Source organism: Asterias rubens, chromosome 2 (assembly GCF_902459465.1).
Source record: "Asterias rubens chromosome 2, eAstRub1.3, whole genome shotgun sequence".
Taxonomy (NCBI): Eukaryota; Metazoa; Echinodermata; class Asteroidea; order Forcipulatida; family Asteriidae; genus Asterias; species Asterias rubens.
In genome coordinates this window covers 16,921,769-16,947,322 of record NC_047063.1, presented here as the reverse complement: position 1 = coordinate 16,947,322, position 25,554 = coordinate 16,921,769, and the positions used below count along the sequence as shown (strand labels likewise).

Genomic DNA, 25,554 nt, shown 5'->3' with positions numbered 1-25,554 from the left:
CAACACATTCAGATTGTTTTTGCTGAGATCATTTAAAATAACCCTTTTTAAAACAAAAACAAAAAAATCAATAAAAATTCTTTTTTTAAATGTGCATAAAAAAATAAAATAAAAAATAAAATAAAAAAGGAGGCGGCCTGTAAAAAGGAAGCGGGTGGGGACGCTAAACATGTGTCTTTTTTACTTGGCCTAATATTATTATATTTTGGGTATTTACACTGAAATAAAACATACAAACAATAATTTAATTAGTACCCACAGAGCCTATTTGAGAATGCCATGTACAACTCTAAATTGATACTTGGTGATCACAGTTGGTAAATTAATCCTTTTATACAGTCGAAAAGTTTCATCTTATACAAAATGACATGTTCTCTAAGATTTTGTTGTTTTCGCAACCTTTTGTTACCTGCTGGCTATGTAGACTGTTTTAGAACTGCATTGGTGTGTATCAACTATCAGTTAACATATTATTTAATAATAATCTTGCACTTCTTTGGCCCCCCCCCCCCAAATTTAATCTTTGCCCCCACTTGCCCCACCAAATGAAAATGTCTAGTTACGCCGCTGCTTGTGCTTTATTACTTGTTTTTTTGTGTGTCAACTAATGCTAGTAGATTTCTTTAAATGCTTAATCTTCAACTTATATTTGACATTGAACTTTTTTTATATACTCAAATCCCAAAATTTCATAAGGATTTTTTTTAACAAAATAGGAACTTTGTATCATTGCTCTGCTTACCATAAGCACAGAATCGGCGCTTATGGAAGCAGGGTATTCTGTGCTTATGGCAAGCATATTTCACGGGTTAGCGGAAAATTTTGACTTCTGCGCATGCGCACTCCACGCTACTAGGCATTCTACGCTTACAATTGCACGTAATTGCTTGTAAGCGGGGAATCCTGATCGTAAGCGCAGAAATCTGCAGTAAGCAGAGCCATGAAATTGGTCCCAGATGATGTGTACATCAAATTTGTAACAACTGGTAATAACGTATGATGCTTTTACACAACCGGAACAACTTCAGAGCAAATAAATGTTACGATTGATCGGTTGGTTTATTGACGGATTGATTGTTGTCCAAGGGGGCAATTGCAAGACTTTATTCCAGTTGTTTTTAGGGATGCCTTGCCTCTGATCGGGCAAGTTGGTCGTTTGAAACTGTTTGTTATAAAATGCATATGGTTAGAAAGATTTTCAAGAGTAGTTTATAACGATCCACACAAACGCTTGAAAATGCATGGTTTATCCTTATACGTTGTGAACTAACACGGTACGCCGTTTTGTGCAGTCAAGCTTCAAATGCTTTTCATAGACCACGATCGCCCGATCCAAGGCAATGCGTCCCTTTAACCTCCATGGGTCTTAGTCTACATTGTTATGGGTCCTGCCTCACCTTAAGAAGATCTCCACTTGAAGTTCCAATGAAAGCAATGGTATAGTTCATCTCAATGCTTGTAGCTATTGATGACATCATAGTCCCTGCTTGCTCAAGTAACAGTGTGGCTTCAACTGCATTAGGATTATCTGCGTATTGATACAGATCACTGGTGTCACAGAGATATGGAGTGATCTCTGGAACATTCTGTGAAAGGTTGAAAGGTCATTGATTTAATTGTATTTAAAGGCAGTGGACACTATTGGTAATTACTTAAAATAACTATTGGCATAGAACCTTACTTGGTGATGAGAAACGGCTCCCTCTGAAGTGACATAGTTTTCGAGAAAGAAGAAATTTTCCACGAATTTGATTTTGAGACCTCAGGTTTAGAATTTGAGGTCTCGAAATCAACCATCTAAACGCACACAACTTCGTGTGACAAGGGTGTTTTTTCTTTCATTATTATCTCGCAACTTCGATGACCGATTGAGCTCAAGATTTTACAGGTTTGTAAGCTGATAGAATTATTATTTTTTTAACTGGCTAATAATAGTAATTTTTAATACTCGTGTGAGGGCACTCTCAATTGTATCACTTACGGGGTATTAACGCTAGGGGGTATACGCAATTCAATGCACATTTTTAACATCGGCATTCTGTCATGTCTGTGCGTCGTAGTCTTAAGTTGATTTTGATGTGTTTTTTTTAGTGTTATTGTCCATGATGGGTATATGATGTGTGTGGTGGTATTACCTTGTGTTTCAGTCTTCAACGGTTATTTTGGGTATGAATGATTATTCCCTCGGAAGTGATAAAAAATTTTTGAGAGCACTCTCACACGGTAAAATATACGGGCATTGATGATTTGAATACATTCGATTAACTTACAGTGGAATCACATTTATTTCCTTCCAGATGGGTGACACTGATACCCCCAGGTCCCCTAATGCAGTTACCAACAGTAGCAAGAAATGCACCTTCTATGTCGCTCATACTGAACATACAGAGAGCTGAGTTGTTCTCCTTGGTGAAGACTGCGTACAACATCAAGTCACTTGAATCTTTTCCCAATGACGTAGCGATGTTGGGTCCTGCTGGTCCAACATAAGCTGCTTGGGCTAAGGGATACACACTCGATCCTTGGCCACATTGTATGGTAATCTCTGTATAGGCATCCAAGTCTGGACGGGTCGACACTGGCCTATCAGCATTGTGACAAACCCGTACCACTTTGGACAAGTCATTTTGATGAGTGACATAATAAACAAAACCGCTAGATGAAAAGCCATACACATAAGTTATGTCAAAAGGGTCAGTCTTATAGCGGTTATTGAAATTGACTGTATCATCGTCTTTTCTTGCTAACAGTAGTAGTGCATCTGGTACTGCCGGATCCAAAGTTCTCCTCGATACTGGAGGAATATTATTTTTGGGAAAAGCACTTATAAATGTAGCAGCAACATACAACCAGTCTATGTTCCCAGGTCCCGGTGCCAAGAGGCCAATTGTTGTCTTGTCTTCATTTGATGCTACATAATTATCAATCTCAGCGGTAACCGTCAATTCCTCTATATGTCTCAGCTGACATTGCCCAGTGTAGCTCCCACAAGTAATCAGTGCATTCCGCAAAGGTTCAACAAAGAGTATTTCATTGTGATTTACACAATTCCGTTCATCTTCGCAAGTGGGCAATATACTGGCGTTCTTCTGATGTTCTAAATTATTGTCAAGACGATAGATTGTATTAACCGCCCCTACGTACACATTGCCCAAGGTGTTATGAAGAAGAACATGATTCAGTTCGCCATTGCTGTCTGGGTTTTGGAAGGACGATGTCTTGTAAGTAGCGATATTTCCAATCTTTTCAGTTGATGCAGACTCAAATAAGCAGAAGTAGGTAACTAATACAAGCGTTAGCATCCAACATTGATCCATGGCTGTGATGACTTTAGAAGGAACTTTTCAGCATCAGCAAATAATCTTAGAGAGTGCTATGTCCTAAAAACAAATGGAAAAAGTACAAACAAAAGTGTTAATTGGGGGAAGCACCCAACACAACAAGAAACAGTTGAGCTTAGGATGCTGATATGCTGGACCGGGATGCTTGGTAGGCGACCATCAGAGTTTCCCAAAATGGCGTCTGCTGAAAACAACCTCTCGCTCAACTACTACTCACTATTTATCTATTACTCCTTCCCTTGGGTGTCATTTCAAGGTAGGGTCCTACTTTGGTAGAGACACTGAGAAAAGTTGGTGTAAATTTTACCCAGTAGCATATACTTGTTATACTTGGAATAGTAGAAATGATTGTATTGATTCAATTTATTTTATTTAAATTCTTCGGACAATACAATTAAAACAAGCACATATGCCATCCAGGGGAGAGCAAAAAATAAAATAAAAACTGTCATCAAAAAAGATGTGCCCTCCCAGACCAACATATATATTTTGTCAGACTTCTTGCCCCCTAAGGTTAGAAATCAACAACTAGGCCTAGATAAGAAACAATGGAAAACTTGAATCTCCAAAGGTCCCCTAAAGGAAATTTTTTGAGATAACACATTTCCTGTTGTCCGTTTGTAAACAAGGTTGGTACTCGCTGCCACCTCGTTTTTGGATGGGTTTGACATTCTTGATGACATTTTTTGCTGTATTCTCAAAAGGGTTGACAATGAATTCCGCTGAAAATTTCAATACTTAAATCGCATCTTTGTTGATAAATTTGCCAATATACCAGCATACGTTCACTTAAACCAATCTACAAATTTCACTGTTGGACCCAAACATTGAAAAAAAACCCCACAATTCCCTAAATGACTTTTAAAAGATGTTGCACTGTTTCAGAATAAAAGTCATTGTTCACAGCCACACACAATAAGTGGAATGAGATTATATTGTAGCAATATGCTCACCTAGCTTCAGTGTTGGCTCTAGACAACAACTAATAAATTTTTATGTTTCAACTATTACTAAATAGAGGCCCTTTTTTTCATTGAGTGTCTGAAATTATAACATTTTTGTTTTTTCTACTCTTTGTTTCCCTTTTTGTAATGCCGAAAGACGTCCAGTTTTTGAAAATATAAATTTTATTTTAAATATTATTATTTGTAATTTGATTACACAACCGGCACAATAAGCATCAATAACATGATGGACAGGAAACAAGAAGAAATGTTTAAGATTGGTGAGGAAACCCCAAAGGGGGAAAACCCAGGTGTAACCAGGTAGGGACTGAATTTAACCCAATCCACACAGTAAAAATAATAAGATTTGCAATGTGCACGTATCCACCCTGCTAGGTGTTCAAGGCGCAGTAAAAAAAAAAAAAATCAAAGAAAAACAGACACAACAGAATTAGTCCTTGAAAACTTGTGACATAAGATAAGTTTTGAGAAAATATTTGAATGTTGTGGTATGAAGACAAGATCTAAGATTATGCTGAGGTGGGATTTGAACCGGGGTCAACTGAGGTGAAAAAAAACCCCACTGAGCCAACCTGATCACCTGAGATGACTACCGGTACATGTATTCAATAAATGAACCAATTAATAAATCAATCAAAAAATTGATCAATCAATCAATCAATTTATTTCCACTCATATATTGCAATCAAAGTGAAAGTAAAAAAAGAAAAATCTATCAATTGAGTACCCCTTTTTTAAATAATGGAAGCGAAAAATGAGGCTGCAAAATTTGCAGGTTGCATGTTTCAGATGAGTTTGTGTTTTTTTTTCGTTAACGTCTTTTTTTTAACTTTTCAAATCTTTGACATTATGTTCCATAAAAATTAGAAACAACACATTTGTAGTATCCAAAACCAAACACTAACCAAGTTCAACAACATTTATCACAATAAAAAATGACACTTTATAAAGGACAACAATTAGCAAATAAACTAGTTCTGTACACACGATTGATTCAGCAGTCTTGAACAAAGTTCAGGATGCCACGTTTGACTTTGAACACTACAAGTGAAACAAGATTTCTTGTATTCGAGAATAAAACTTTTCAGAAAAGACTTAAAAAAGTACAAAGGAAATCATCAAACTTCTTGTGCACGACTTGTGTGATGGTCATTAATTTCAAGCCCCCTACACAACTTGAAAGGGAAACTGAAGATAACACTAATTGATTACCGGTACGAATATTCCTATGTTGGTCGTGGGCTACGAAGACAAAAATGTGCTACCTAAAACAAAATTTACAATAGCGCAGTAGCCCCACTTGTGCGACTCTCAGAATCCTTGGCCACAGAAGTTGTGGGCTAAAGTTGGGGCTACTTTGACCCAAGGCCAAGTTCTCATTATTGTCTATTGAAAAACTTCAACTTCCACGAGTATTGGCCTGTTTAAAACTGTATACAAATTCATTTACCTTCTACAGCCGTGTCCTCCTGTGAGCAGTTTAGTCCCTGGATTTTAACATTTCATTTCAAATTCCTTTGCTCGATCCAACAACCTTGGAGCGCTAGTTAGTTATGACTTGAGACGATTGCTCCCGTCCCGTACACCAATTAATGAAATGTTGGTCTGCTGTGCCAGTAGCACTTGCACTTGCAGTGTGTGTGTTCGTCGTATTTCCGTGTTTGGGTGATTCCATTGTATGAACACAATGAGGGACCGGATACGAAGAAAAGAAAGATGACGTTAAAGAAATAGAGGGGTTTCCCCTCCAGAGGGCGTCGATTTCGAAACTGCATGGAGCTAGTACATCATCAAAGAATCGGGATTCTTTCGAAATGTCAAATCACCGCCGGTTGTTATTTGAACTGTTTTACCTTTTTTATAAGGACACAGCATTTCATTATTTTCCTCTCGTTTAGGGTAATCTGTCTGCAAATGTCACAGCATAGAATCCTACACATGTTTTAATGACTGCATGGGCCACTTCCAGGACATAATTATATTGCATTATTTTAACATTTTACCTCTTCTCTTTGATGTCAAATTTCTAGCTTTTTAACCTGGTTTGTTTCTCTATTTTTATTGCTCTGCCCCTATGATCAATTTTGTTTTTGATAAGTGGCGCTTTCGGAAATAATTTTTAACATGATTCATAACTATTATTAAAATGTAAATTCATAGTGAGCTTTCATTGCGGACGGAAATGGATTTGCAGCACTAGATCCCCGAAATGGTTTATTTTCTGGATTTTAACACTTTTATTTAACACAGATACCCAAAATGGTTTATTTTCTGGGTTTTAACACTTTTTTTTTTAAATTTTAAGGTAAAGCATTTTCAGAACCATTTCCCTTCTTTGAAGTTATAGTATATGGAAAAATATATCAATTTGATCTTCCAAACTTTGATATGTATTTGGTATACTCCTGAAATAAATGGCAATTAATCTTACTAATTGGTTAGAAGTCCAACAGCTTTCAACAGCATAAAGCTTTTTGAGAATCATTTCACTTTGAAGTAATGTCAATATGGAAAAAGATATCAATATCTATCTCCCAAAATTTGAAATTGATTCAGATTCTGAATAAGAGTTTTCAAATAACATATCTAAATGAGGGCTGTAAAGACACTGAACACCTTTGGTAATTGTCAAAGACCTGTCTTCTCACTTGGCATGGTGTATCTCAACATATGCATAAAAAACAAACATGTGCAAATTTGAACTCAATTTGCTGTCGAAGCTCCAAGATAATGGAAGAAAAAAAAAACCTTGTCAGACGAAGTTGTGTGCTTTATGATGCTTGATTTCGGGACCTCAAATTCTAATTCTGAGGTCTCAAAATGATATTCAAATGATTTAGTGGAAAACTACTTCAACAACTATCAATAACTCTCCTTTGCTCGTTATCAAGTAAGTTTTGTATGCTATCAATTGTTTTTAGTAATTACCTACAGTGTACACTGCCTTTAAGGATTGATCTGAAGGTTGATGTTTCATGCTCATTTGTCATTCCTTTCAATGCCCTTTCACCAGTATTGTCTAGGCCCAATTTCATGGCCCTGCTTACTGGTAAATTTTGCGCTTGCGATTACCATTTTCCGCATACTGCACAACATTTTCACCACTATGGCCATTTCAGAACCCCCTTGCGGCCATTTTAGAACAAGCCATTTTATGGCTACTATAGTGTTTCAGAAAAACTTGTAGCCACTCACCCATTTCAGAAAAACGTGCAGCCACTACAGCCATTTTAGAACAAGCCATTTGTGGCCACTATGGGAATTTCAGAATCATTTGTGACTCCTTCAGCCAGTTCATAACATGCCATTATGACTTTGATGCATGTGGTAATGGCCAATTCCAGGCAAGGTGGAAAATAACTCATGCTATATAACTTAGAAATAAACCAATTTCTTCCATTTTCTTCCATTTAACTTCACATTGAAAAAGGTATTTATTCAATATTTTTAAGGAGTCTGAACTTTCATACATAGCTTTTTAAAATTCAATACATTACTAAGAGTTTCAAGTTTCATAAGAAGGCTTGAACGCACAGTGTCAGAGCAACCAGGCTAAATCTCCTTAAATTCCTTTCAAATTACACACTAGTTTGAAAGTGTTGAAATATTATATCTCATCTATTAACCGGCATGTACACACAAAACCAACAGGCGCTGAGATACAATGTTTTTGCACAGAGCATTTTCAGCATTTAGTGCGAGATACATCATTGCACAATTGAAATATGATGCTGTTGAACTGATGCGACAATATATGAAGGTGTTGCCGTGCACTTTGTACTAGTAGTGTGCAAATAAGACATTCAAAGGCAAAAATATTGTTATTAACAGTTACTCCTCCCAGCAATTCAATTTGATATAATTTCAATGTCTGACCACTTTCAGAGTTTTCAAAGGGACATCGGCAGTTGCAATAATCTAAAATTTAAAACAAAATCATATCTGAACGTCCGGGTAGAATTACTATCAGTTTTCGATCTGGTCGTAGTCAAGTTTACTCAAATCACATCAAAAAACAATGAAGTAATATTGTCCCACAAAAAAGATTATGTAGACCTGACATTCTTTCCTTTGTAGGCGAGTCTTTTATAATTTCTTTATAAATAAAAATCTTTTCCACAAATTATTGAGCAAACCAAGAACACAACTAAACTGGACAGTATTCTGGGGCCCGTTTCATAGAGCTGCTTAAGCACAAAAAGTAGCTTTTAACACAACAAAATTTACTCGCAAGAATAAGGTTACCAGACAAACTATCATGTCACCACATGTACACTTTGTATCTTGCTCATTTTAGCTAATAGCAGATACTTGCTAAGCAGTATTTTCTGCTTAAGCGACTCTATGAAACTTGGCCCTAAACAGCGGCCCTGTTCTGCACACGAATCAGGGCCTTGTCACATGAGGTAACTTTTACAGACAACTTGGAGGCAACCAACTGCAGTGAATGCTACAGGACCACTTCGGTAACACATGAGTAACTTCTCAAACAAAATCTATGTGGACATTCAGATGTGCATGCCTTTACCTCGTGGAGATTGCCTGGAACTGGTTGCCTGTAAATTGCCCCATGTGACATGGGGCAAAAGGCCATGTCCGACAGAGCATTTTTTTCAGGCAATTGTAGGCAACCCACCGCACTGGACATACAGGAACTCTTCTGCCACACAATAGACTGTATCTCCAGCTGTATCTCACTATCCCAATGGAAAATACTCAGAAAACCAAAATGTGAGTGAATTTCCTTCTTGGATATTGCCTGGAACTGGTTGCCTGTAAATTGCCTCGAGCGACATGGGCCTAATAAGGATATTACGATTGAGTGCATTAGATTATCGTATCTGTGTCGTTACAATCTCATCCAGTACATGCTTCCTCTGATTCTGTTGTAGTCCGGAAGCTGCTCAATTGGACCTGTTGGTTAGTAAACAAACAATGTCAAAATATTTAAAAAATGCAATTCATGAAATCTGATTACACTTTGCCATACATTGGGCAGAGGGTAAAGCAACCACCAATGTGCCCCTAGTTTAAAACAAAATTTTCCTTGTGTACAGAAGTACCCCCGCCCCAAACAACAACACTTCTAAAGAATTTGTGAGCATCCAAGTACAGAATGAAGCCAAATTTGGAGGGGGGGGGGGGGGGTTCACCATGCCCCATATCGAGCACCATTTGAATCTGATAACTCTACACTGTGTTATTGACCCCGTGTGGCTACTGCCAGTTGCACTTGTCATTTATGGAGTCAAATTGCATATGTTCATATTATGGTAAACGTGTAAATTCTGTACTGGCATGCCTGATAAATAAAAGTTCACTTAATTACAGTGAATATTACGATGCGATTGTAAATATATAGTTGTATCTGTTATTTACATTCGAGCATAAAAATGCACGCGCCGGTTATGCATCCCGTGAAAACACAAGGTGTTGACATATCTGTATCCCAATATACAGGCATGATATTTTGTTGTAGGGGAATTTCATTGAGTACAAGGGCTGACCTACATATGTGCATGTACGTATGGTGTAGGCTTTTCAGGCTATTTAGCACAGTTTTTAAGATTTTTCCAAGGGCAAATAAATCGGAAATCAAACTAAAATAGGAAAAATGTTATGCCTGCTGTGTAGCCTTAGACTTGTGGAACCTCTCTAATGCTACCAAAAAAAACATTCCAGAAATGATCAATGGCGTGTAGACCCTTCAAATGAGTTATTAAATCACAATAACAAAGTAACATTAACTCTGTGGTAGTAGAATATAAAGCAAGTTCTCAAAAGAACATAATCTACCCAGCAAGAAGACCGCAAACCAAATATACATTGATACCTCACCATGCCCCAAATCCTATCACTTTAGTTTGTAACAAATCTGCAGTAAAGCGTAGATTCGTAAAGAAACAGTCGTGTGTAGATTCTTAATGAATCTATATTTAAGGGCAGATTCGTAAACATAATCTACATTTTTATCAATGGAGTGGCGTCACAGTGATAGTTTAAAGTAAGACTCACCGATTCCTGCCACTGCTGGGCACTTATCGTAGATATGACGGGAGCAGACATCTCTGATGACCTTGGCATTGACTGCGTCGATGCGAGCGTCCAACTCTGGTAATGGGATACGACGATTATAGCACAAGGCCTGACGCCCAACATCCTCACAGATCGGGGTAGAACCTACGCATACAATTAAGTAATAAAAGGGATTTTTCTTTAATAAAGTAGAGGGGGGTCTACAAGTTATAGGAGCAGTCAGAGTATGGGTTTGTACTTTACAATCAATGAAAAAAAGAAAAAGAAAAAGAAGAAAAAAATGGAGTTCCACATACAATTTAGCATATCACAGCCAGGTGGTTCGAGACATAATGTAGTGCACTGCACACAAGTAGTTCAACAATTGTGTTTTTTTGTTTGTTAGTTAACAAATTTAATTAAAAATGAGGGGGGAATTTAGTTTAGTCATGGTCGAGTGGTTTAGAGCATCAAATTTGAGATCTGGAAAAGAGTTTTGTCATACAGAATTTCAACCTCTACCCTCGCATGTACCCATTTAAACCCCTGGGTGAAGATTATAGTAAAGCACCTTGCTCAACGACACAAGTGTCATGGACGGGACCTGAACACACACATTGATGACTTAACCACCACAATTTGAATTCGATGCTTTAAACCACTCGGCCATGTCACCCTAGACTAAACTAATTCCCCCCTTGACTTAATTACATTTTTCAAACCCACAAGTGTTGTCAAATTATCACACCAAACCCTATAAACTTCCTCAGTACATCTCCGTTCATCAGCCACAGCACACTTACAACTAGCTCCTGGTCCCCTGACCAATACTCGCTACAAAAGGACGAGCCTTTTCCGTTTGTGCCCCCAAACTTTGGAACAATCTTCCCATCATCATCCGCAATTCCTCAACTGTCAACACGTTCAAAACTAGATTGAAAACTCACCTATTCAACTCATGATTGCTCCTTTGTTGTTTATTTTATTATATTATAAATGTTGAATTACTTTGAGAGCAACAAGTCTTACCATCTAGTTGTAGCAACATGTTAGTCTTGAGTAGATTCTTAGCGCGGGTAACTTCACTTTCAGTCACGCTGGTACACAGGTACATCCATTCTGACTGGGCATGGTATAGCATATCCTCAATGGACAGACCATCGCATACCATGTAGAGACCCCTGTTATATTAAAGACAAACTAGTAATCTCTTTGGAGCAGTGTCCCATTTCAACTTAGATACTTCTTCTCAATTAAAAACGATATCTAACCATATCTATTTCAGAAACCATAGCTTTCAAAACTTTGGTTGTCTTTGCGTATAAAGCAGAGTTCTTGTTTTCTTCTGGCGTCACGAGTATCATCATTGACAGACATGATGCCCTAAAAATGTTCAACATTATTATTACAGAAGACCTCTTTAAAGGCATATACTTTGCTATTGACCCGAAAAGATGTTATTTCTATTTGAAGGTTAACTTGTTAAAATGATGGTAATGTATTAAGCATCCTGTGAAATTACTTTGTCTGTAACTCCCCCTTTACTAGAAATCAATATAAAACATCTGAATCTGAGTTAACAGCTTCCCCAGGGTTTGTGTCAGTGTGGGAAAGCTGCGGCCAGAAATGCAGTTGGTACCCACTGTCACCTCGCTAAATGAGGAAGGGATATTTATGGGAAAGTACCAGTTTTTTGCTGTACCAGATCACATGTGTACAGTATTACTGCAGTACCTGTAATTGTTTCAACAAACGGTGTCCTTGTTACTTTGTAGGAAAACCAGAGAAAACATGTTATCCAAATTTACTCAGAGAAAATAGAATTAGCTGATTGCACAACAGCTGACTAAAGCCCGGTGTGGCGGTTTCAGTCTTCCGCCGTGTTCAGTTTTCCGGGTGACGTAACCTGACATTTCAGCACGTTGTTCGAACGGTTTTAGCTTTCCGGCGTGTTCAGTTTTCCGGGTGACGTAGTCAGACAAAAATACCGCCGCGAGTACCCTGGCGAGTACTGTACACTAGTGTAGTGTAGTTCAGTGACCCCAAATTGTTTCTACTACGATTCTTTTCTGTTTAGTCATATTTATTTCTCTTCCCCCATCTTTACACGTATAATTTTAAGCAGGTCACACTGCTTGTGCCACTTGTTATAAATACAGGATAATTTGCTTGGTCTTCACACCAAATTCTCTCATAAGATCCACGCGTTCGCCGCTCGTTGTACTCGTGAATGCCGCCATGACAGCTACCGGAGAGCAACATGGATGACTCAATACGGCACTAAAAATTGACTACTTTCGCTTGCTGTGCGCAGGCATCGCATGACGTAATGTTACCGTATTTGGTCATTCGGAAAACTGAACACGGCGGAAAGCTGAAACCGCCACACCGGTTCATACCTCCTGCGAATGCGAATGTGAAGCGAATTTGACGTAAATTTGACGTCACAACCCTCCTTTCGCAGCGATATTCGCAAGTGAGTTGAGCAAAGTTGAACTGCTGCGAATTATTTGTTGCGAATTTGTGACGTCAACATTCGTATCGCATTCGCATTCGCAGGAAGTATGAACCGGGCTTTACTAAAATGACCTGTGGTTTAATTACAAAAAGGGGCAATTGCCTTTAACTTGACCATAACCAGGTCTTTCTCAAACTATAGATTCCACTTACCAGAGTCCGGTGTCTGTGTAGCAAGTGTTAAAGGACTGGAAGGAGTGACACAAATTACCCTCATATGAAGCCTGCGCTAGTCTGCTGGCTACATTCTGTGAAATCGTTCAAAAACATAGACAAGTTTATTAAAAATGCCTCAGTTAATTAAGTTATTTGTGTAACAATAATTAGTTTTTAAGAGTGCTTTGTCTAGGAGCGTCTCAAAGTGCTTATCATTATTTGTTTTCAGAAAGGTCTTTGAAGTCTTTGGGTTTGAGACCCATTTACATACCACCTTGTTTACAAGGTGCTGTGGTGTCTTCAGAAGCCACCAACAGAAACACTGCAGCAAAACCCTTCTCTTGGCAATAAGTTTAACTACTTTTAGTTTACACGCTTTACATAAACACCAGAGACCAACAGCTTTACGTCTCATCCGAAGGACAATAATGATTGAGTACTTACAGCACCACCACCGAAAGAACGATCCCAGCTTCCAATCAACTGCAATATAAACAGGGGTGAGAATTAGTTAATCAATGTACATATAAGAAGTGCTTTTGACTTCTGTGAAAAACAGTGCAAAAATTTGTCTGTATTTTCGCAACCAAATCTTCTTACAAAAAGAAATGTAATTTCGCACTACCATAAATTCTAAGCTTGAAACAGCGTATGCAAGCTAAACGTTAATTGTACATTTCTGTTTGGATGAACTTGTCTCGAAGGCAGTCCGGCTAGCTAGTTGAAAGCAATGACTGTTGAGATTAGGCCTGGGCGAATTATTCAAACATCCGGTTAATGGCGAATAGGTTTTCCTATCCGTAACCGCGAATGCCTTTTTTTTCTTAACCGGATATCCGCATAGGGCGCGAATAGCTATTTATAAACCGGATAGTTCTGTAGTTACAACCAAGTAACCGGATATTCTTTTAATATCCGAATATCCGTGGATGTTGGGCGACAACTGATAGGAATGTTTTGTCTGAATCATTATGAAACTTCTATTAAAACAGCATAAATAAAGTATTTAACTATGCTCACCTCCGTGAAGAGTTAAAACAATGACATTTCTGACGTAATTTGTTCAAAGATTACGAAAGTTTTCCTTCACGTAGAGTCAATCACGATCAAAAGAAAAAGCCAATCGCCATCTTTAAATTAGATCCGGTTATTTTTATGAATGAACCGAGTGACACTGTCTAAAACTAATATCAATCCGCCCATACCATCTCATTCACAAACGAACAGTGCCCTCTAGCGGCAAAAAAAAAATATTTTAATTTTTTTTGGTTATTTCTTTTTTTTTAATAGCGTTCTCTAGCAGCGAAAAAAACTATTTGAATATCCGGTAAATTTCGGATAGTTGGCCAGCGGTATCCGAATATCAAAATTTCACTATTCGCCCAGCACTAGTTGAGATGATCGTTAAGTCCGAGTAGGGGAATATTGGTGCACAAGTTCAGCTAAATATATTTGTAATAGATGGATACTCACCGTATTGGCGACCATAAGGGGGATGTTATCTGGGTGAGCCCAACCTACACCTTCTACAGCAATGGCAATATGAGCCAAGGGCATACCATCATCTCGAACACGGATCTATGGAGGATAGCATCATTACATAATAATAAATTCATGCTATGAAATCTCATGCAGTTTTTTCTAATATAGGTTTTACCAGTCAAATTCAGAAAATGAGCAGGCAATTTCATTTTCATGCATTCGAATTAAGCTGTTTTGCCTCTCCAGTTGTTACTGCGTTTCACATTCAGAATTCGGCCATTCAATTTCGTTTTGAGTCGAGTCAAATTCCTTTAGCTCTGTTCAATTTAGCATATTGTCATTCTTTTACGTGACGCATACGCCTTAAGAAGCGTCTGCGAATTTGAATGCAGGTGGGGTCTAATTGTTCCGAACAGTATACTCTGCGCGTTTTCAGGAGAACTTATGAACTTACAGTGTGTGCAGTATTCCTGCAGTGCCTGTAATTGTTTGCATAAAATATGTCCCTGTATCTTTGTATGGAATACTGGAGAAGACAGGTTATCCCAATAACTCTTTGTGAAAATCGAATCCAGTGCCTTTAAAGGCAGTGGACACTATTGGTAATTGTCAAAGACTAGCCTTCACAGTTGGTGTATCTCAACATATGCATAAAATAACAAACCTGTGAAAATTTGAGCTCAATCGGTCATCGAACTTGCGAGATAATAATGAAAGAAAAACCACCCTCGTCACTCGAAGTTGTGTGCGTTTAGATGGTTGATTTCGAGACCTCAAGTTCTAAATCTGAGGTCTCGAAATCAAATTCGTGGAAAATTACTTCTTTCTCGATAACTACCTTAATTCAGAGGGAGCTGTTTCTCACAATGTTTTATACCACCAACCTCTCCCCATTACTCGTCACCAAGAAAGGTTTTATGCTAATAATTATTTTGAGTATTTACCAATAGTGTCCACTGCCTTTAAGGTGCAAATTTACAACTTACATCACTGCCGGTGAATCGACACGGTGGTAAGACTGGGATTTCATTCTCGTAGTCAGTACCCAGTTTGCCAAAATGCTTCTCGGCCAAACCAACCAGTTGGTCATGATCAATACCACCAGCTGCGGCCAAGACGATTCGGGGTCCCTTGTAATGGGTCGAGATGTACTCAACGAGGTCGTTACGGTTGATTGATCTGAAGGAGAATCAAATCCATATTATAAAATCATCTGTCAAAGCATATGGGATTTTAGAAATATGATATCAATAAATACTTGCTTAACTCTTTAAAATGTGATTTTGATTATTTTAAAGGTAGTGTCATTATTTGTTAATAATGTAGAAATCAATTTAATTGTTCATTGTATAAAAACAGAAATTTGCTTTGTCGAACATGTTCATAACAGTAAAATTATTTCAAACAAATTGCAGAGTAACAAATTATGCTTATTATGTAAACAAAATGTACACTATTGTTAAACGCATTGTGGAATTTGTGATTCATAATGCGCTCTGTCTATTATTTTTGTTTTTATTTGTCGTCAATCCATAATTTATACATCACATAATCTTACTTGATGTTCTCAGTAGGTCCTAGGATGGTCCTGCCCAGAGCCGTGCCTTGGTACGCCGTAGCGTGAAGATGATCAAAGATAACTTCTTGGAGGTTGGTCTCCACCTCCTGCATCTCTCTTAGGATCACCCCTCGTTCCCTCTCAATCTCTGCCTCTCCAAGGGTGCTATTCTGGACAATGTCGGACAAAATCTCAACAGCTGCAGGAAAGAAAATAACAGAAACCCACTCAGTGAAACCTTCAAAGCTCCATTGGGACTAGACTGGTCTCTTAAAGACAGGTACTGGTTTTACAGAACCACTGATTTCAGTAGATACAATGATTTCATTGGATAAACATGCAGTGACGTTAGGTTTCCGTTTCTGTGTTTTGATTGGTTCGAGGTGATGTGGATTTGACTCAATTCCGCATGTGTGGAATGAATGTAGGTGACATGGACGTAATTCATGTCATTCATGTTGATATAACACCCAAGCAGATCCTTGCCATTTGATTGGAGGATTGTCCGTCACGTGTTAGTAAATAAAAGTACTACTGCACGCTACATCACTCAGCGTGCATTTTTCGTTTCATCCGAAAAGTACTATTGCACGCTGAGCAAAAAACATCACTGCGTGCGCGTGTCTTTGGTAACGAAGCAGTGTTACTACAAGGCACATACTAGCATTTGGCAACTGCGTGTCTCAAAATAGCTGTACAGAACGCACATTGTCAAACAGGCCGACCCAAAAGAAATGGGTGTAACTTCACAATTAGAAACTGTAGGCCTACGCTTTGTTTATTTTGAAAGTTGTATCCTCCAATCAAATTGACAAAGATCTACCTTTATGTTATATAAAACAAATAATGAATGTTTTTCATTCGCGCAATAGTGCAAATATGTTCACTCGTTGTAAGATGAAATGCTCCATTTGACTCGGCTCCGCCTTGTTGAGTAGAACATTCCATCTTTCAACTCATGAACATATTCGTACCATTGCACTCATAAACATTCATTAATTGTATAATATCCACTTGACTGCTTCCGTTACCCTTACATAACAGGTTAATGTGTGTTGTGTTGTCATGTAGCCTTAGAGAAAGACTATGTTAGGAGTTGAAACGTCAAATCATTATTAATTTGTGACTTGTAAACAATATATATTTGGTTTGCGGTAACATCATGTGTGTATCTACTTGCCAGGTAGAGTTTGTTCTTAAAACCCAAACACATTCTGAAAGTTTGTATATACTCAGTGCCTTGAGTACCTTGTTTGGTAGATACATGCACTATATAAGACTTCGATATTATTGTTATTATTAATGTATTTCCACTTGACTGCTTCCGCTACCCTTACGTAACAGATTAATGTGTGTTGTGTTGTAAGGCTCTGTTAAGAGTTGAAACGTCAAATCAATACTATTTAGTGTCTTGTAAACAAGTCACATAATAATATGAAACCTACCTTTGGGTAGATCATTTGAGAAGCTCTTGGCATAGTACACAGTCTGCTCTCTGGATGTATAGGCATTGAGATGAGCTCCCATGTTCTCGATCTCCAACTCTAGCTCCATCTGTGAACGATTCTTTGTTCCCTGTTTACAGTCAAATAAAAAAACAAATGCTGCATTAGCCATAATACTATTTTTTATTTATGTACAATTTAAGATTCTTTATATTTGTGCCATTTTAATATCAATGTTTAAATCTGCACTACATTTGCAGTCATTGCCTGTTTTATTCACATTTGAGGCTAACTAGCTCTAATATAGTTTATATGTGCTGTCTTCAAATAATGTTGCATTTGTCTGCTTTTAATTAGACATTCTTGTCCAATTTTTTTTTTGTTTTCTTTTCTGTGGTTGCTGCATTTTTTTAAATTATTTATTTTTAGGCTTTTGTACTGTAATGAGCAGGAAGACACTTTTCAGGTTTTCACAAATAATAAAGAAAATCTATTCGAAAATCAGTAATGTGATTTGTTCCGTCAAACTCATCATGGTGATGTGTTTACTTCACTTAAATAATCTGCAGAAGTTGTACTTTTAATAAGAAAAATAAATAAAAAGTGCACAAATTGAATGTACATATAAGTAGATGTTACTTTACCTTAAATGCCATGTGCTCCAGGAAGTGTGCTGTTCCGTTGTTTTTCTCATTTTCATATCTGCTCCCTGCATCAATCCATAATCCAACCTGATTAAAACAAATCAAATCATATTATTGGTCAATAGTGAAAATATTTTCAGCTACAGGTAGATGATCATGAGAAGAGGGAACAATGTAATTGCAGGCCTGGATTTACAAGAAATCTGGAATTACACATAAGCCCTTATCACATTGTATCTCTTAAAGGAACACGTTGCCTTGGATTGGTCGAGTTGGTAATTGAAAAGCGTTCTGTAACCGTTTGCTATAAAATCGGTACGGTTAGAAAGATGTTGTAAAAGTAGAATACAATGATCTACACAAATATGCCTTGAAGTATACCCCTAGGTTTTACCGCTTACATTTGTTCATGTAGCTATTCCCCGGGGTATGCTCATTTGCCGGGGCAGACCAGGGATAAAGCAACCCAGTGGAATAGAGTAGTGTGAAAAGGGCTCAAGTCCGCAGCTTCTGTTACCCTTGTCTTGGCCTATGGTGTGCCCCTTTAAACATGTTGTCATACATAGCCTAAAATGAAAATGGCATTGTTTTCTCAAAGATGAAATTCCAGGCCTGTACATGAGTCCTCTATCCCAAAGTGTTCATGTCCCTTCCAACCTGTCAGTGGCCAAAGTACATAACCCATACCCCAAAACTGTGATTTCTCTATTGTGTCTCCTTGGTCCGACCGCCCACATATTTATGCCCCTCACTGTGCCCAAGTCTTCAGCTTTTAAAAATAATTGGCATCTAGTGGTGCGCGTGGTTGAGTGGTTGAAAGAGCATCGATCTCGACTCTGGTGTTTCTGATCAGCAGAGTGTGGGTTCAATTCCCGGTCATGACACTTGGATAGATATACAATGTAGTATGTAGACTTGTGTACTTTTAAAGCAAGACACTTGACCATTATTGCTTCATGCTTCGGATGGACAAAAAGCCATAGGTTCCGTATGTTGTGAATGCATATAAAAGACCCCAGTGAACTTATCGTATGAAGGGGTTCGCCCCGGTGTTCCTGGTTCTTAGTTTGATCGGCTGCACCTTGCGCCACAGAACCTTGTGAACTATGGTGCTATGTAAAGAAATACATCATACATGTAGGTCTCATGCTTCAACACGTACATACGTGTATGTAGCTCAGCTCCACAACATATACCTTGTAGGACAATACTGACAGTGCTTAGGGACCTCACGATGATGCGCTATATAAGAATGTTTAATTATTATTATCCTTATAAGAGATGTTATTATTATCCTTCTTGAAGAAGAAACAAGATGTATAAAAAAACCTGCTTACAGTGCATGTAGGAATCCCTGAATCTTCAGAGGCGATACGGAATCCATTGCTCAATGTTGAAGTCTTGGTTTCTGGTACGTTGACAAGAGTTTGCTGATATGCAGCTTGTGAGGAACGATGTCTACGACAGACAGTCACACTGGCTGGACGTGCCTTCAAATAAAGCAGTCAGTAAGAGTTCTAAAATCTGCAATCAGTTCTTTATTATATTTTTTCCATACACGCATCATCCAAATGATACAATAAGAGCAATCAAAGTCTTATATACATTTACACTTGCACTTCAGTTTTTCTATGTAAAATGGCCCACTTGTCTAATATAGGCGGCAACTGTGCATTTTACTTGCCCCCAGGAAGCGGACCCCCAGGAAGTTTTATTAACTCAGATTTTAAACATTGTCTAGACCCAGTAACTGGGGCGCTGTACTCCTTTTTTCAAAGTTGTGACATTCTCGGTTGAACTAGGCTGAACTAGTTCGACCGAGAATGTCAAAATTTCGACAAAGGAGTTCAGCGCCCCATGTTACTTGGTCTAAACATTGTCATAATTCACAAGCCACAAATATAGCTTTCTGATGTATTGTTGATACATGTAGTTATCACAGCCGGTTTAAAGGTAAAATAAAGTTAACAAACTTTCACACACCCAAAAGTAAATTAACATATTTACAAATGGCAATATCTGAAATGGAAGAAACATTGAGCAATGGTGAGAATTGGTTACACCTACAAGTTCTGGTTATGGTGATCAGAACATTAATAATTATTCAAGTTGTCTGAACAGTCAACTTGTCTCAACAAATGATCTGTAGTTGTACTCTACTCTCTATCATGTCTATAGTATTAGAAACAAGTTTCTAGTTTTTTATTTAGCTATTTTAACATTAAAAAGTCAATGTTTACTGCTGCATCCTGCTACCGCTTTTTAATTTGTTATGAAATAAAATAGTATTATTTAGTATTGAGAGAGAGACTGAGTCTTGAGTAAGGTGAACCCTATCTATTTGTTTTACTCAAATGAGATAGGCATATCCTTCTTGAGAAAATGGGTGAAAAAAAGTGGCGACGACAGGTTACCGAAAGTTTTCCAGAGGTCGACATGGTTGTTGGGAAAGTTTCCGTATAGCCACCACTTTTTCGGTCGATACGAAATAATATAGTATGTGAAAAAGTGGTGGCACCATATGGAAATTTATCCTGGTCGTTCGAGGAGTTCGAATTTGTCACCTTTTCTGACCAACCAAATTACCGCAACACAAATTTAACCCAAGCATGCCAAGCTACCACCCACCAGTTCTACCAAATGCCTACTCCCACCACAAGCTAAGCTAGTAATAACGGATTAAATAACCAAAACTGAGAACGTTAACACTTGGTTTTCGTTGTGAAACAGGCAAAAATAATATATTTTTACACGCTTTCCAGCACAACCAATGTCCGGAAACTGGGCAGAATATATATCGACTACACATTCGATTCGGCTTCAACTTTCGTAGAACTTACTAACAGAAAATTACTGTGAAGAACATCATAAAACTTGTTGTAACATACACATAAAAGCTCTCTAAAAGTTTCATGCCATATTACTTTAAAAAAAAATACAAATAAGGGTTACATACCAGCGCTGGTGATGTCGAAATTCGTGTGAGAAGAGGTGCTGTTCTCGCCAACCACGACGCCATTTTTACGAAGACCGGTAACTCATGAATATGCATCATGACGTCACGGTGAATGAATTATTTTATGGAAGGCATTCACCATGTTCACTTTGGAGATCATCGTACAATTCTTTGAAGTAATTTATAATCAGGGAAAAAACACCTTTTATTGGAAATTCCTCTTCAATAATTTCAGTGGCTTTAAGTGGAAATTAAGTGGTTTATTCTGGCTTGTAAAAACTGGTGTAAGTTAATTAAAAACTGGTTTAAATTAATTAGAGTTGGTGACACACTTCGAAAATGAAATGTGCAGTCTACCACAAAATCATCTGTGCTTTTATGACAATCCACAAAGCATTAGAAGAATATTCATTTTGGTTTTATCCGGATATACACCTGTGTGTGTTGCACTGAACTCAGTACTTTCCTGAGTTCTGTGCGCAAAATCACAGGCATATTACTTGGGTGGGATTCGAGCCCACGACCTTTGCAATTCTAGAGCAGTGTCATACAAAAAGTGACCACCGAGATGTTTTAGCAGTAGGTACCGGAACAATATTAAATTATAAGAGTATAATTTTGTGATTCAGCAGCTCATAAATAAGTCAAAATAATATATTTTGAGGTACTTATATAAAATTGGAAAACAAAAGCTACATAAAAAGACAAATGCACACCACAGATATGGTTGCTCAAGTTGATTGCTCAAGTTTATTTGGAAAACCACAAATGTAATCAAAGTAAAAAAACAAAACAAGAAAAGTCAAATTGTAAAATGAGGTCTTTAGGTATCAGCAACCCTTCAAATAAAATAAAATAAATCCTAGGACATATCCTTACATAATTATGTGAAGTACACCTGGCCTGGACCCAATTTCATAGAGCAGCTTATAAGCACAAAAGATAGCTAAGCACAATAAGGTTACCGGCCAAGCTATCATATGTCAAGTGTACAATTTGTGACTGGTATCATGCTATTTTCTGCTAAGCAGAAAATCGTTAAGCAATATTTTCAATGAAATTGGGACCAGCAATAAACGTCTCTCAAGCAACAGTTTTAGACCAGTCATAGAGCAAGTTTCTTGCTCTATGGACAAGTGAAACAAATTTTCCAACCGAAAACAATTCCTGAAAACGACTGGCCGGCCTCGGATCCCCCTTTTAAAGACCCAGACCACCCAGGGCCAAAATTCATGGAGCTGCTTAAGCACAACATTTTGCTTAAGCAAACAACATCGTGGCTTACATTGTAGTAAAATTAGATTACCAGCAATATGTGTAAAATAAGCAAGCTATTTTCCTGCTTAAGCAGATTTTTTCTTTAAAGGCAGTACAATATTGGTAATAACTCAAAATAATTATTAGCATAAAACCTTACTTGGTAAAGAGTAATGGAGAGCTGTTGGTATAAAACATTGTGAGAAACGACTCCCTCTGAGTATCGTATTATTTTCTCCTAAAGGCGAGCAGAGTATATTGTTCGAAACGTCGAGACCACACCAGCTCTTTTCAGAGCCAACACTCCCACAAATGAGATCTTATAAACAATTGTACCCGCAAGATTACTAATTAGTATTTATAGTTACTTCTTGTTGGTCTTCTTATAGCCCCGTACCTAGAGTGGCTTTAGCATTGTTTGTGGCAGACTTGATTTAAAAAAAAAAAAAAAAAAAAAAAAAAAAAAAACTGTAGCCATTTTTTTGTTTATTTCTTTAAAAAACAAAGCAGTTACAGAAACAGGTTGCATTGGATCGAACGAGTTGGTGTTTGAAAAGCAAAATTTTGACTCCACAAAATGGCCGACCGTGTTTGTACGTGGCATGAAAGGAAAACCGTGCAATTTCGAGTTATGTGTGTGTGGATCATTATATTCTACTTTTAAATGATCTATCTCACCATTTGCATTTCAAAACAAACACTTTCAAATGCTTTTCAAAGACCAACTCGACCGATCCAAGGCATCATGTTCCTTTAATCAATAAAAATGTGGAGTTCACCCGTCAGTATTCCCTTACCCATAAATAAAAAAGAAGCTACAGAAACATAAAAAAGCAACCAACAGAAAAATGAAAGTTTGCTAAAGTTTTGTGAATATTGACTAGGTCCCAATGCCCATTTGTTAAAAATCAAGTTTTGAAAATTAAAACATTTGTTCACTCATCAAACTGATCATTTCATTTTTAATTGCATCAGAGATAACTAATTTTCTAGGTTTAATCTTGTTATGCGAACATCAATAATGTAAAGAGAGGACTGTACTGGTCATTATCACCTGAAGTCATCACATGACAAATATTGCTTGCGCCACTTGGGGTCAGGTTTCCTGCAGTTCAACTACACAATATCTTAACATGATTTTTGACTATTACAATGGCAGTCTTTATTTCAAAAGTAAGAGCACAGAGGAAAAAACAATTGAATGCTTAAGAAGTGTTCCCTTTAGACTTTTGTCTGTTTAAGTACCAAGAGATTTCTGTAGAATGACAACATTTAATCCAATGGTAAACTGACCTCCCTGTCAACTAACCGCGACCGTGATGTAAAACTAACAGGCTAAAAAGAGGTCAAGCAATACTTTCACGCAGAGCTGTAGAAGTACAAGGGAACAGCTCCGAGCTGTACTACTGCGACCACACTGTGAAACACGATGCAATAGCCGCAGAATATAAGTCCAGGGGGGAACGCACGGTAGAATTATACGAAAGCCAGACACAGTTACTTTCCCCGTGGCAGCGTCAGAAACAGTCCATTGGAAACATGGCTTTAGAGTGACTGGAACCAATGATAAACAGAGCCCTTTAAAGTATGTTTTACACCCTGATCCTCTAAAATCCTTCTCCATTAATTTGAGAATTATGGAGGATTGAGGACTGTACATGTAAGCCCTTATAACAATAGACCTCTATCACCCTGCCTCCATCTTGGTCATGTACCTCGTATCGAATATCAATAATGAATGCTAACAATCATTTTGCAAATAAGAACCAGACTATTTTGTTCTTCCAGCCTCGGTTGGGTAACAATGATATCAATGGGAGAAATCAAGATGGCTGCACCATGATAAAGGTCTATTGCTTAACATCGGGTCAGACATTTTAATCTTAATTGAAGAGAAGGGTACTCATTTTCAAAAAGATAGAAGACCTCATGTGAGTCTCTAACACCACGTTAAACTTGCCATTGTTTTTGATACTCTTCCATTCAACATCCAAAACATCAGGGCCCAATTTCATGGCTCTGCTTACCGCAAAATTCTGCACTTACGATCACGATTCCCGCTTACCATCAAGCGCTGAATTTCTGCGCTAGCCTTGTAAGCGTAGAACGCCTAGTAACATTGAGTACGCACGCGCAGAAGCCAAATTTGCCGCTAACCTGTGAAATAACCTTGCCGTAAGCACAGAATTCCCTGTTTTCGTAAGCGCAGATTCTCTGCTTATGGTCCTGATGACATCATTCTGAGAAAAATAGGTCTCTACATTTGTGTAAGGGGATGTTTCTTGTTTACAGCTTAATTTTTTAGAGCGAAATTTGAAACATAACGTTATTGGATTTCAACAACCAAGGTATCTTAACAATCCAAGGAGGATTTTTTGTCAGTAAAAATGTAAAATTCAAGGCTGTATTGATTACATGTTAATGTTATCAAAAGTCAGGAATGGACTTAAACATCCCCGTACGAAAATGTAGAGACCCATTTTTCTCAGAATGATATCATCTTGGATGTTGACAAATTTTCGCACATGGAAGGGTATCGAATACGATGGCTAGAACCCCCATTTTAACTTATGTTAGAGACATACATGTAGGAATGAGGGATATTGGCTGATTGAGATAGGTAACCTGTCAGAAAGAGGGCTAAGGGAACGTTTCAGGCACTGTGAGGTATTAATGACAGTGGACACTATTGGTAATCAGTCAAAATAATTTAAAACATAAAACCTTACTTATATAGGATTTGAGGCATTGCATGGTGAGGTATCAATGTATTTTTGGTTTGCGGTAACACCATGTGTGTATCTACTTGCCAGGTAGAGTTGTTCTTAGGGAACTGTCAAGCTAGTCGAAACGTTGAGACCAATTTCAAAACTGACTCCGCAGCAGTACAGTTAATTACGATCCTATAAGCTAAAGTAGTAGTCCAGTCTAATTTCTATACCATCCGCCCTGGTAATAGTTAAAAAGCAGTACAATTCTTTTCAGAACTGAGAAGTCTCCCGAACCTCCGATTATCTACTCCACGGCAGTAGAATAAAGCAAGACAGTTCCCTAAGAACAACTCTACCTGGCAAGTAGATACACACATGGTGTTACCGCAAACCAAATAAAACCTTACTTGGTAACGAGTAATGGGAAGCTGTAAAACAGTGTGAGAAACGACCTCCTCTGAAGTAACATAGTTTTCGCGAAAGAAGTAAATTTCCACGTATTTGATT

At 37.8% G+C, this 25,554-nt stretch overlaps 2 protein-coding genes across 2 annotated transcripts in view; both read right to left on the bottom strand.

Moving 5' to 3' along the window:
* The window catches only part of LOC117305213 (plexin-A4-like), a 71,185-nt gene extending 65,257 nt beyond the window's left edge, over positions 1-5,928 (bottom strand). The window contains exons 1-3 of the mRNA XM_033790035.1: positions 5,757-5,928; positions 2,271-3,380; positions 1,398-1,586 (exon numbers count right to left, since the gene is read on the bottom strand). Of these exons, the coding sequence (XP_033645926.1) occupies positions 1,398-1,586; positions 2,271-3,317 (1,236 nt within the window). The 5' untranslated portion in view covers positions 3,318-3,380; positions 5,757-5,928. The remainder of the gene's footprint in view (positions 1-1,397; positions 1,587-2,270; positions 3,381-5,756) is intronic.
* Positions 5,929-7,715: 1,787 nt separating this feature from the next.
* Positions 7,716-21,234, bottom strand: LOC117306862 (mitochondrial-processing peptidase subunit beta-like). The gene is made up of 12 exons (XM_033791417.1): positions 21,080-21,234; positions 19,461-19,613; positions 18,124-18,210; positions 17,480-17,609; positions 16,035-16,233; positions 15,463-15,655; positions 14,468-14,572; positions 13,439-13,477; positions 12,992-13,086; positions 11,351-11,502; positions 10,322-10,486; positions 7,716-9,220 (listed from the first exon to the last, which is right to left on the bottom strand). The coding sequence occupies exons 1-12, from the start codon at positions 21,176-21,178 to the stop codon at positions 9,156-9,158; spliced, it is 1,482 nt and encodes a 493-aa protein (XP_033647308.1). The 5' UTR covers positions 21,179-21,234; the 3' UTR covers positions 7,716-9,155.
* Positions 21,235-25,554: the final 4,320 nt, after the last annotated feature.

Bases quoted from the DNA above. Each gene is read 5' to 3' on its own strand.
- LOC117306862 (XM_033791417.1), bottom strand. From the start codon at position 21,178: ATGATGCATATTCATGAGTTACCGGTCTTCGTAAAAATGGCGTCGTGG. The intron at 14,573-15,462 runs GTAAGTTGTAAA...TATCCTCCATAG, and splicing joins GTCGATTCACCGGCAGTGAT to ATCCGTGTTCGAGATGATGG. The intron at 11,503-12,991 runs GTAAGTGGAATC...TTAATATAACAG, and splicing joins TACACAGACACCGGACTCTG to GGGTCTCTACATGGTATGCG.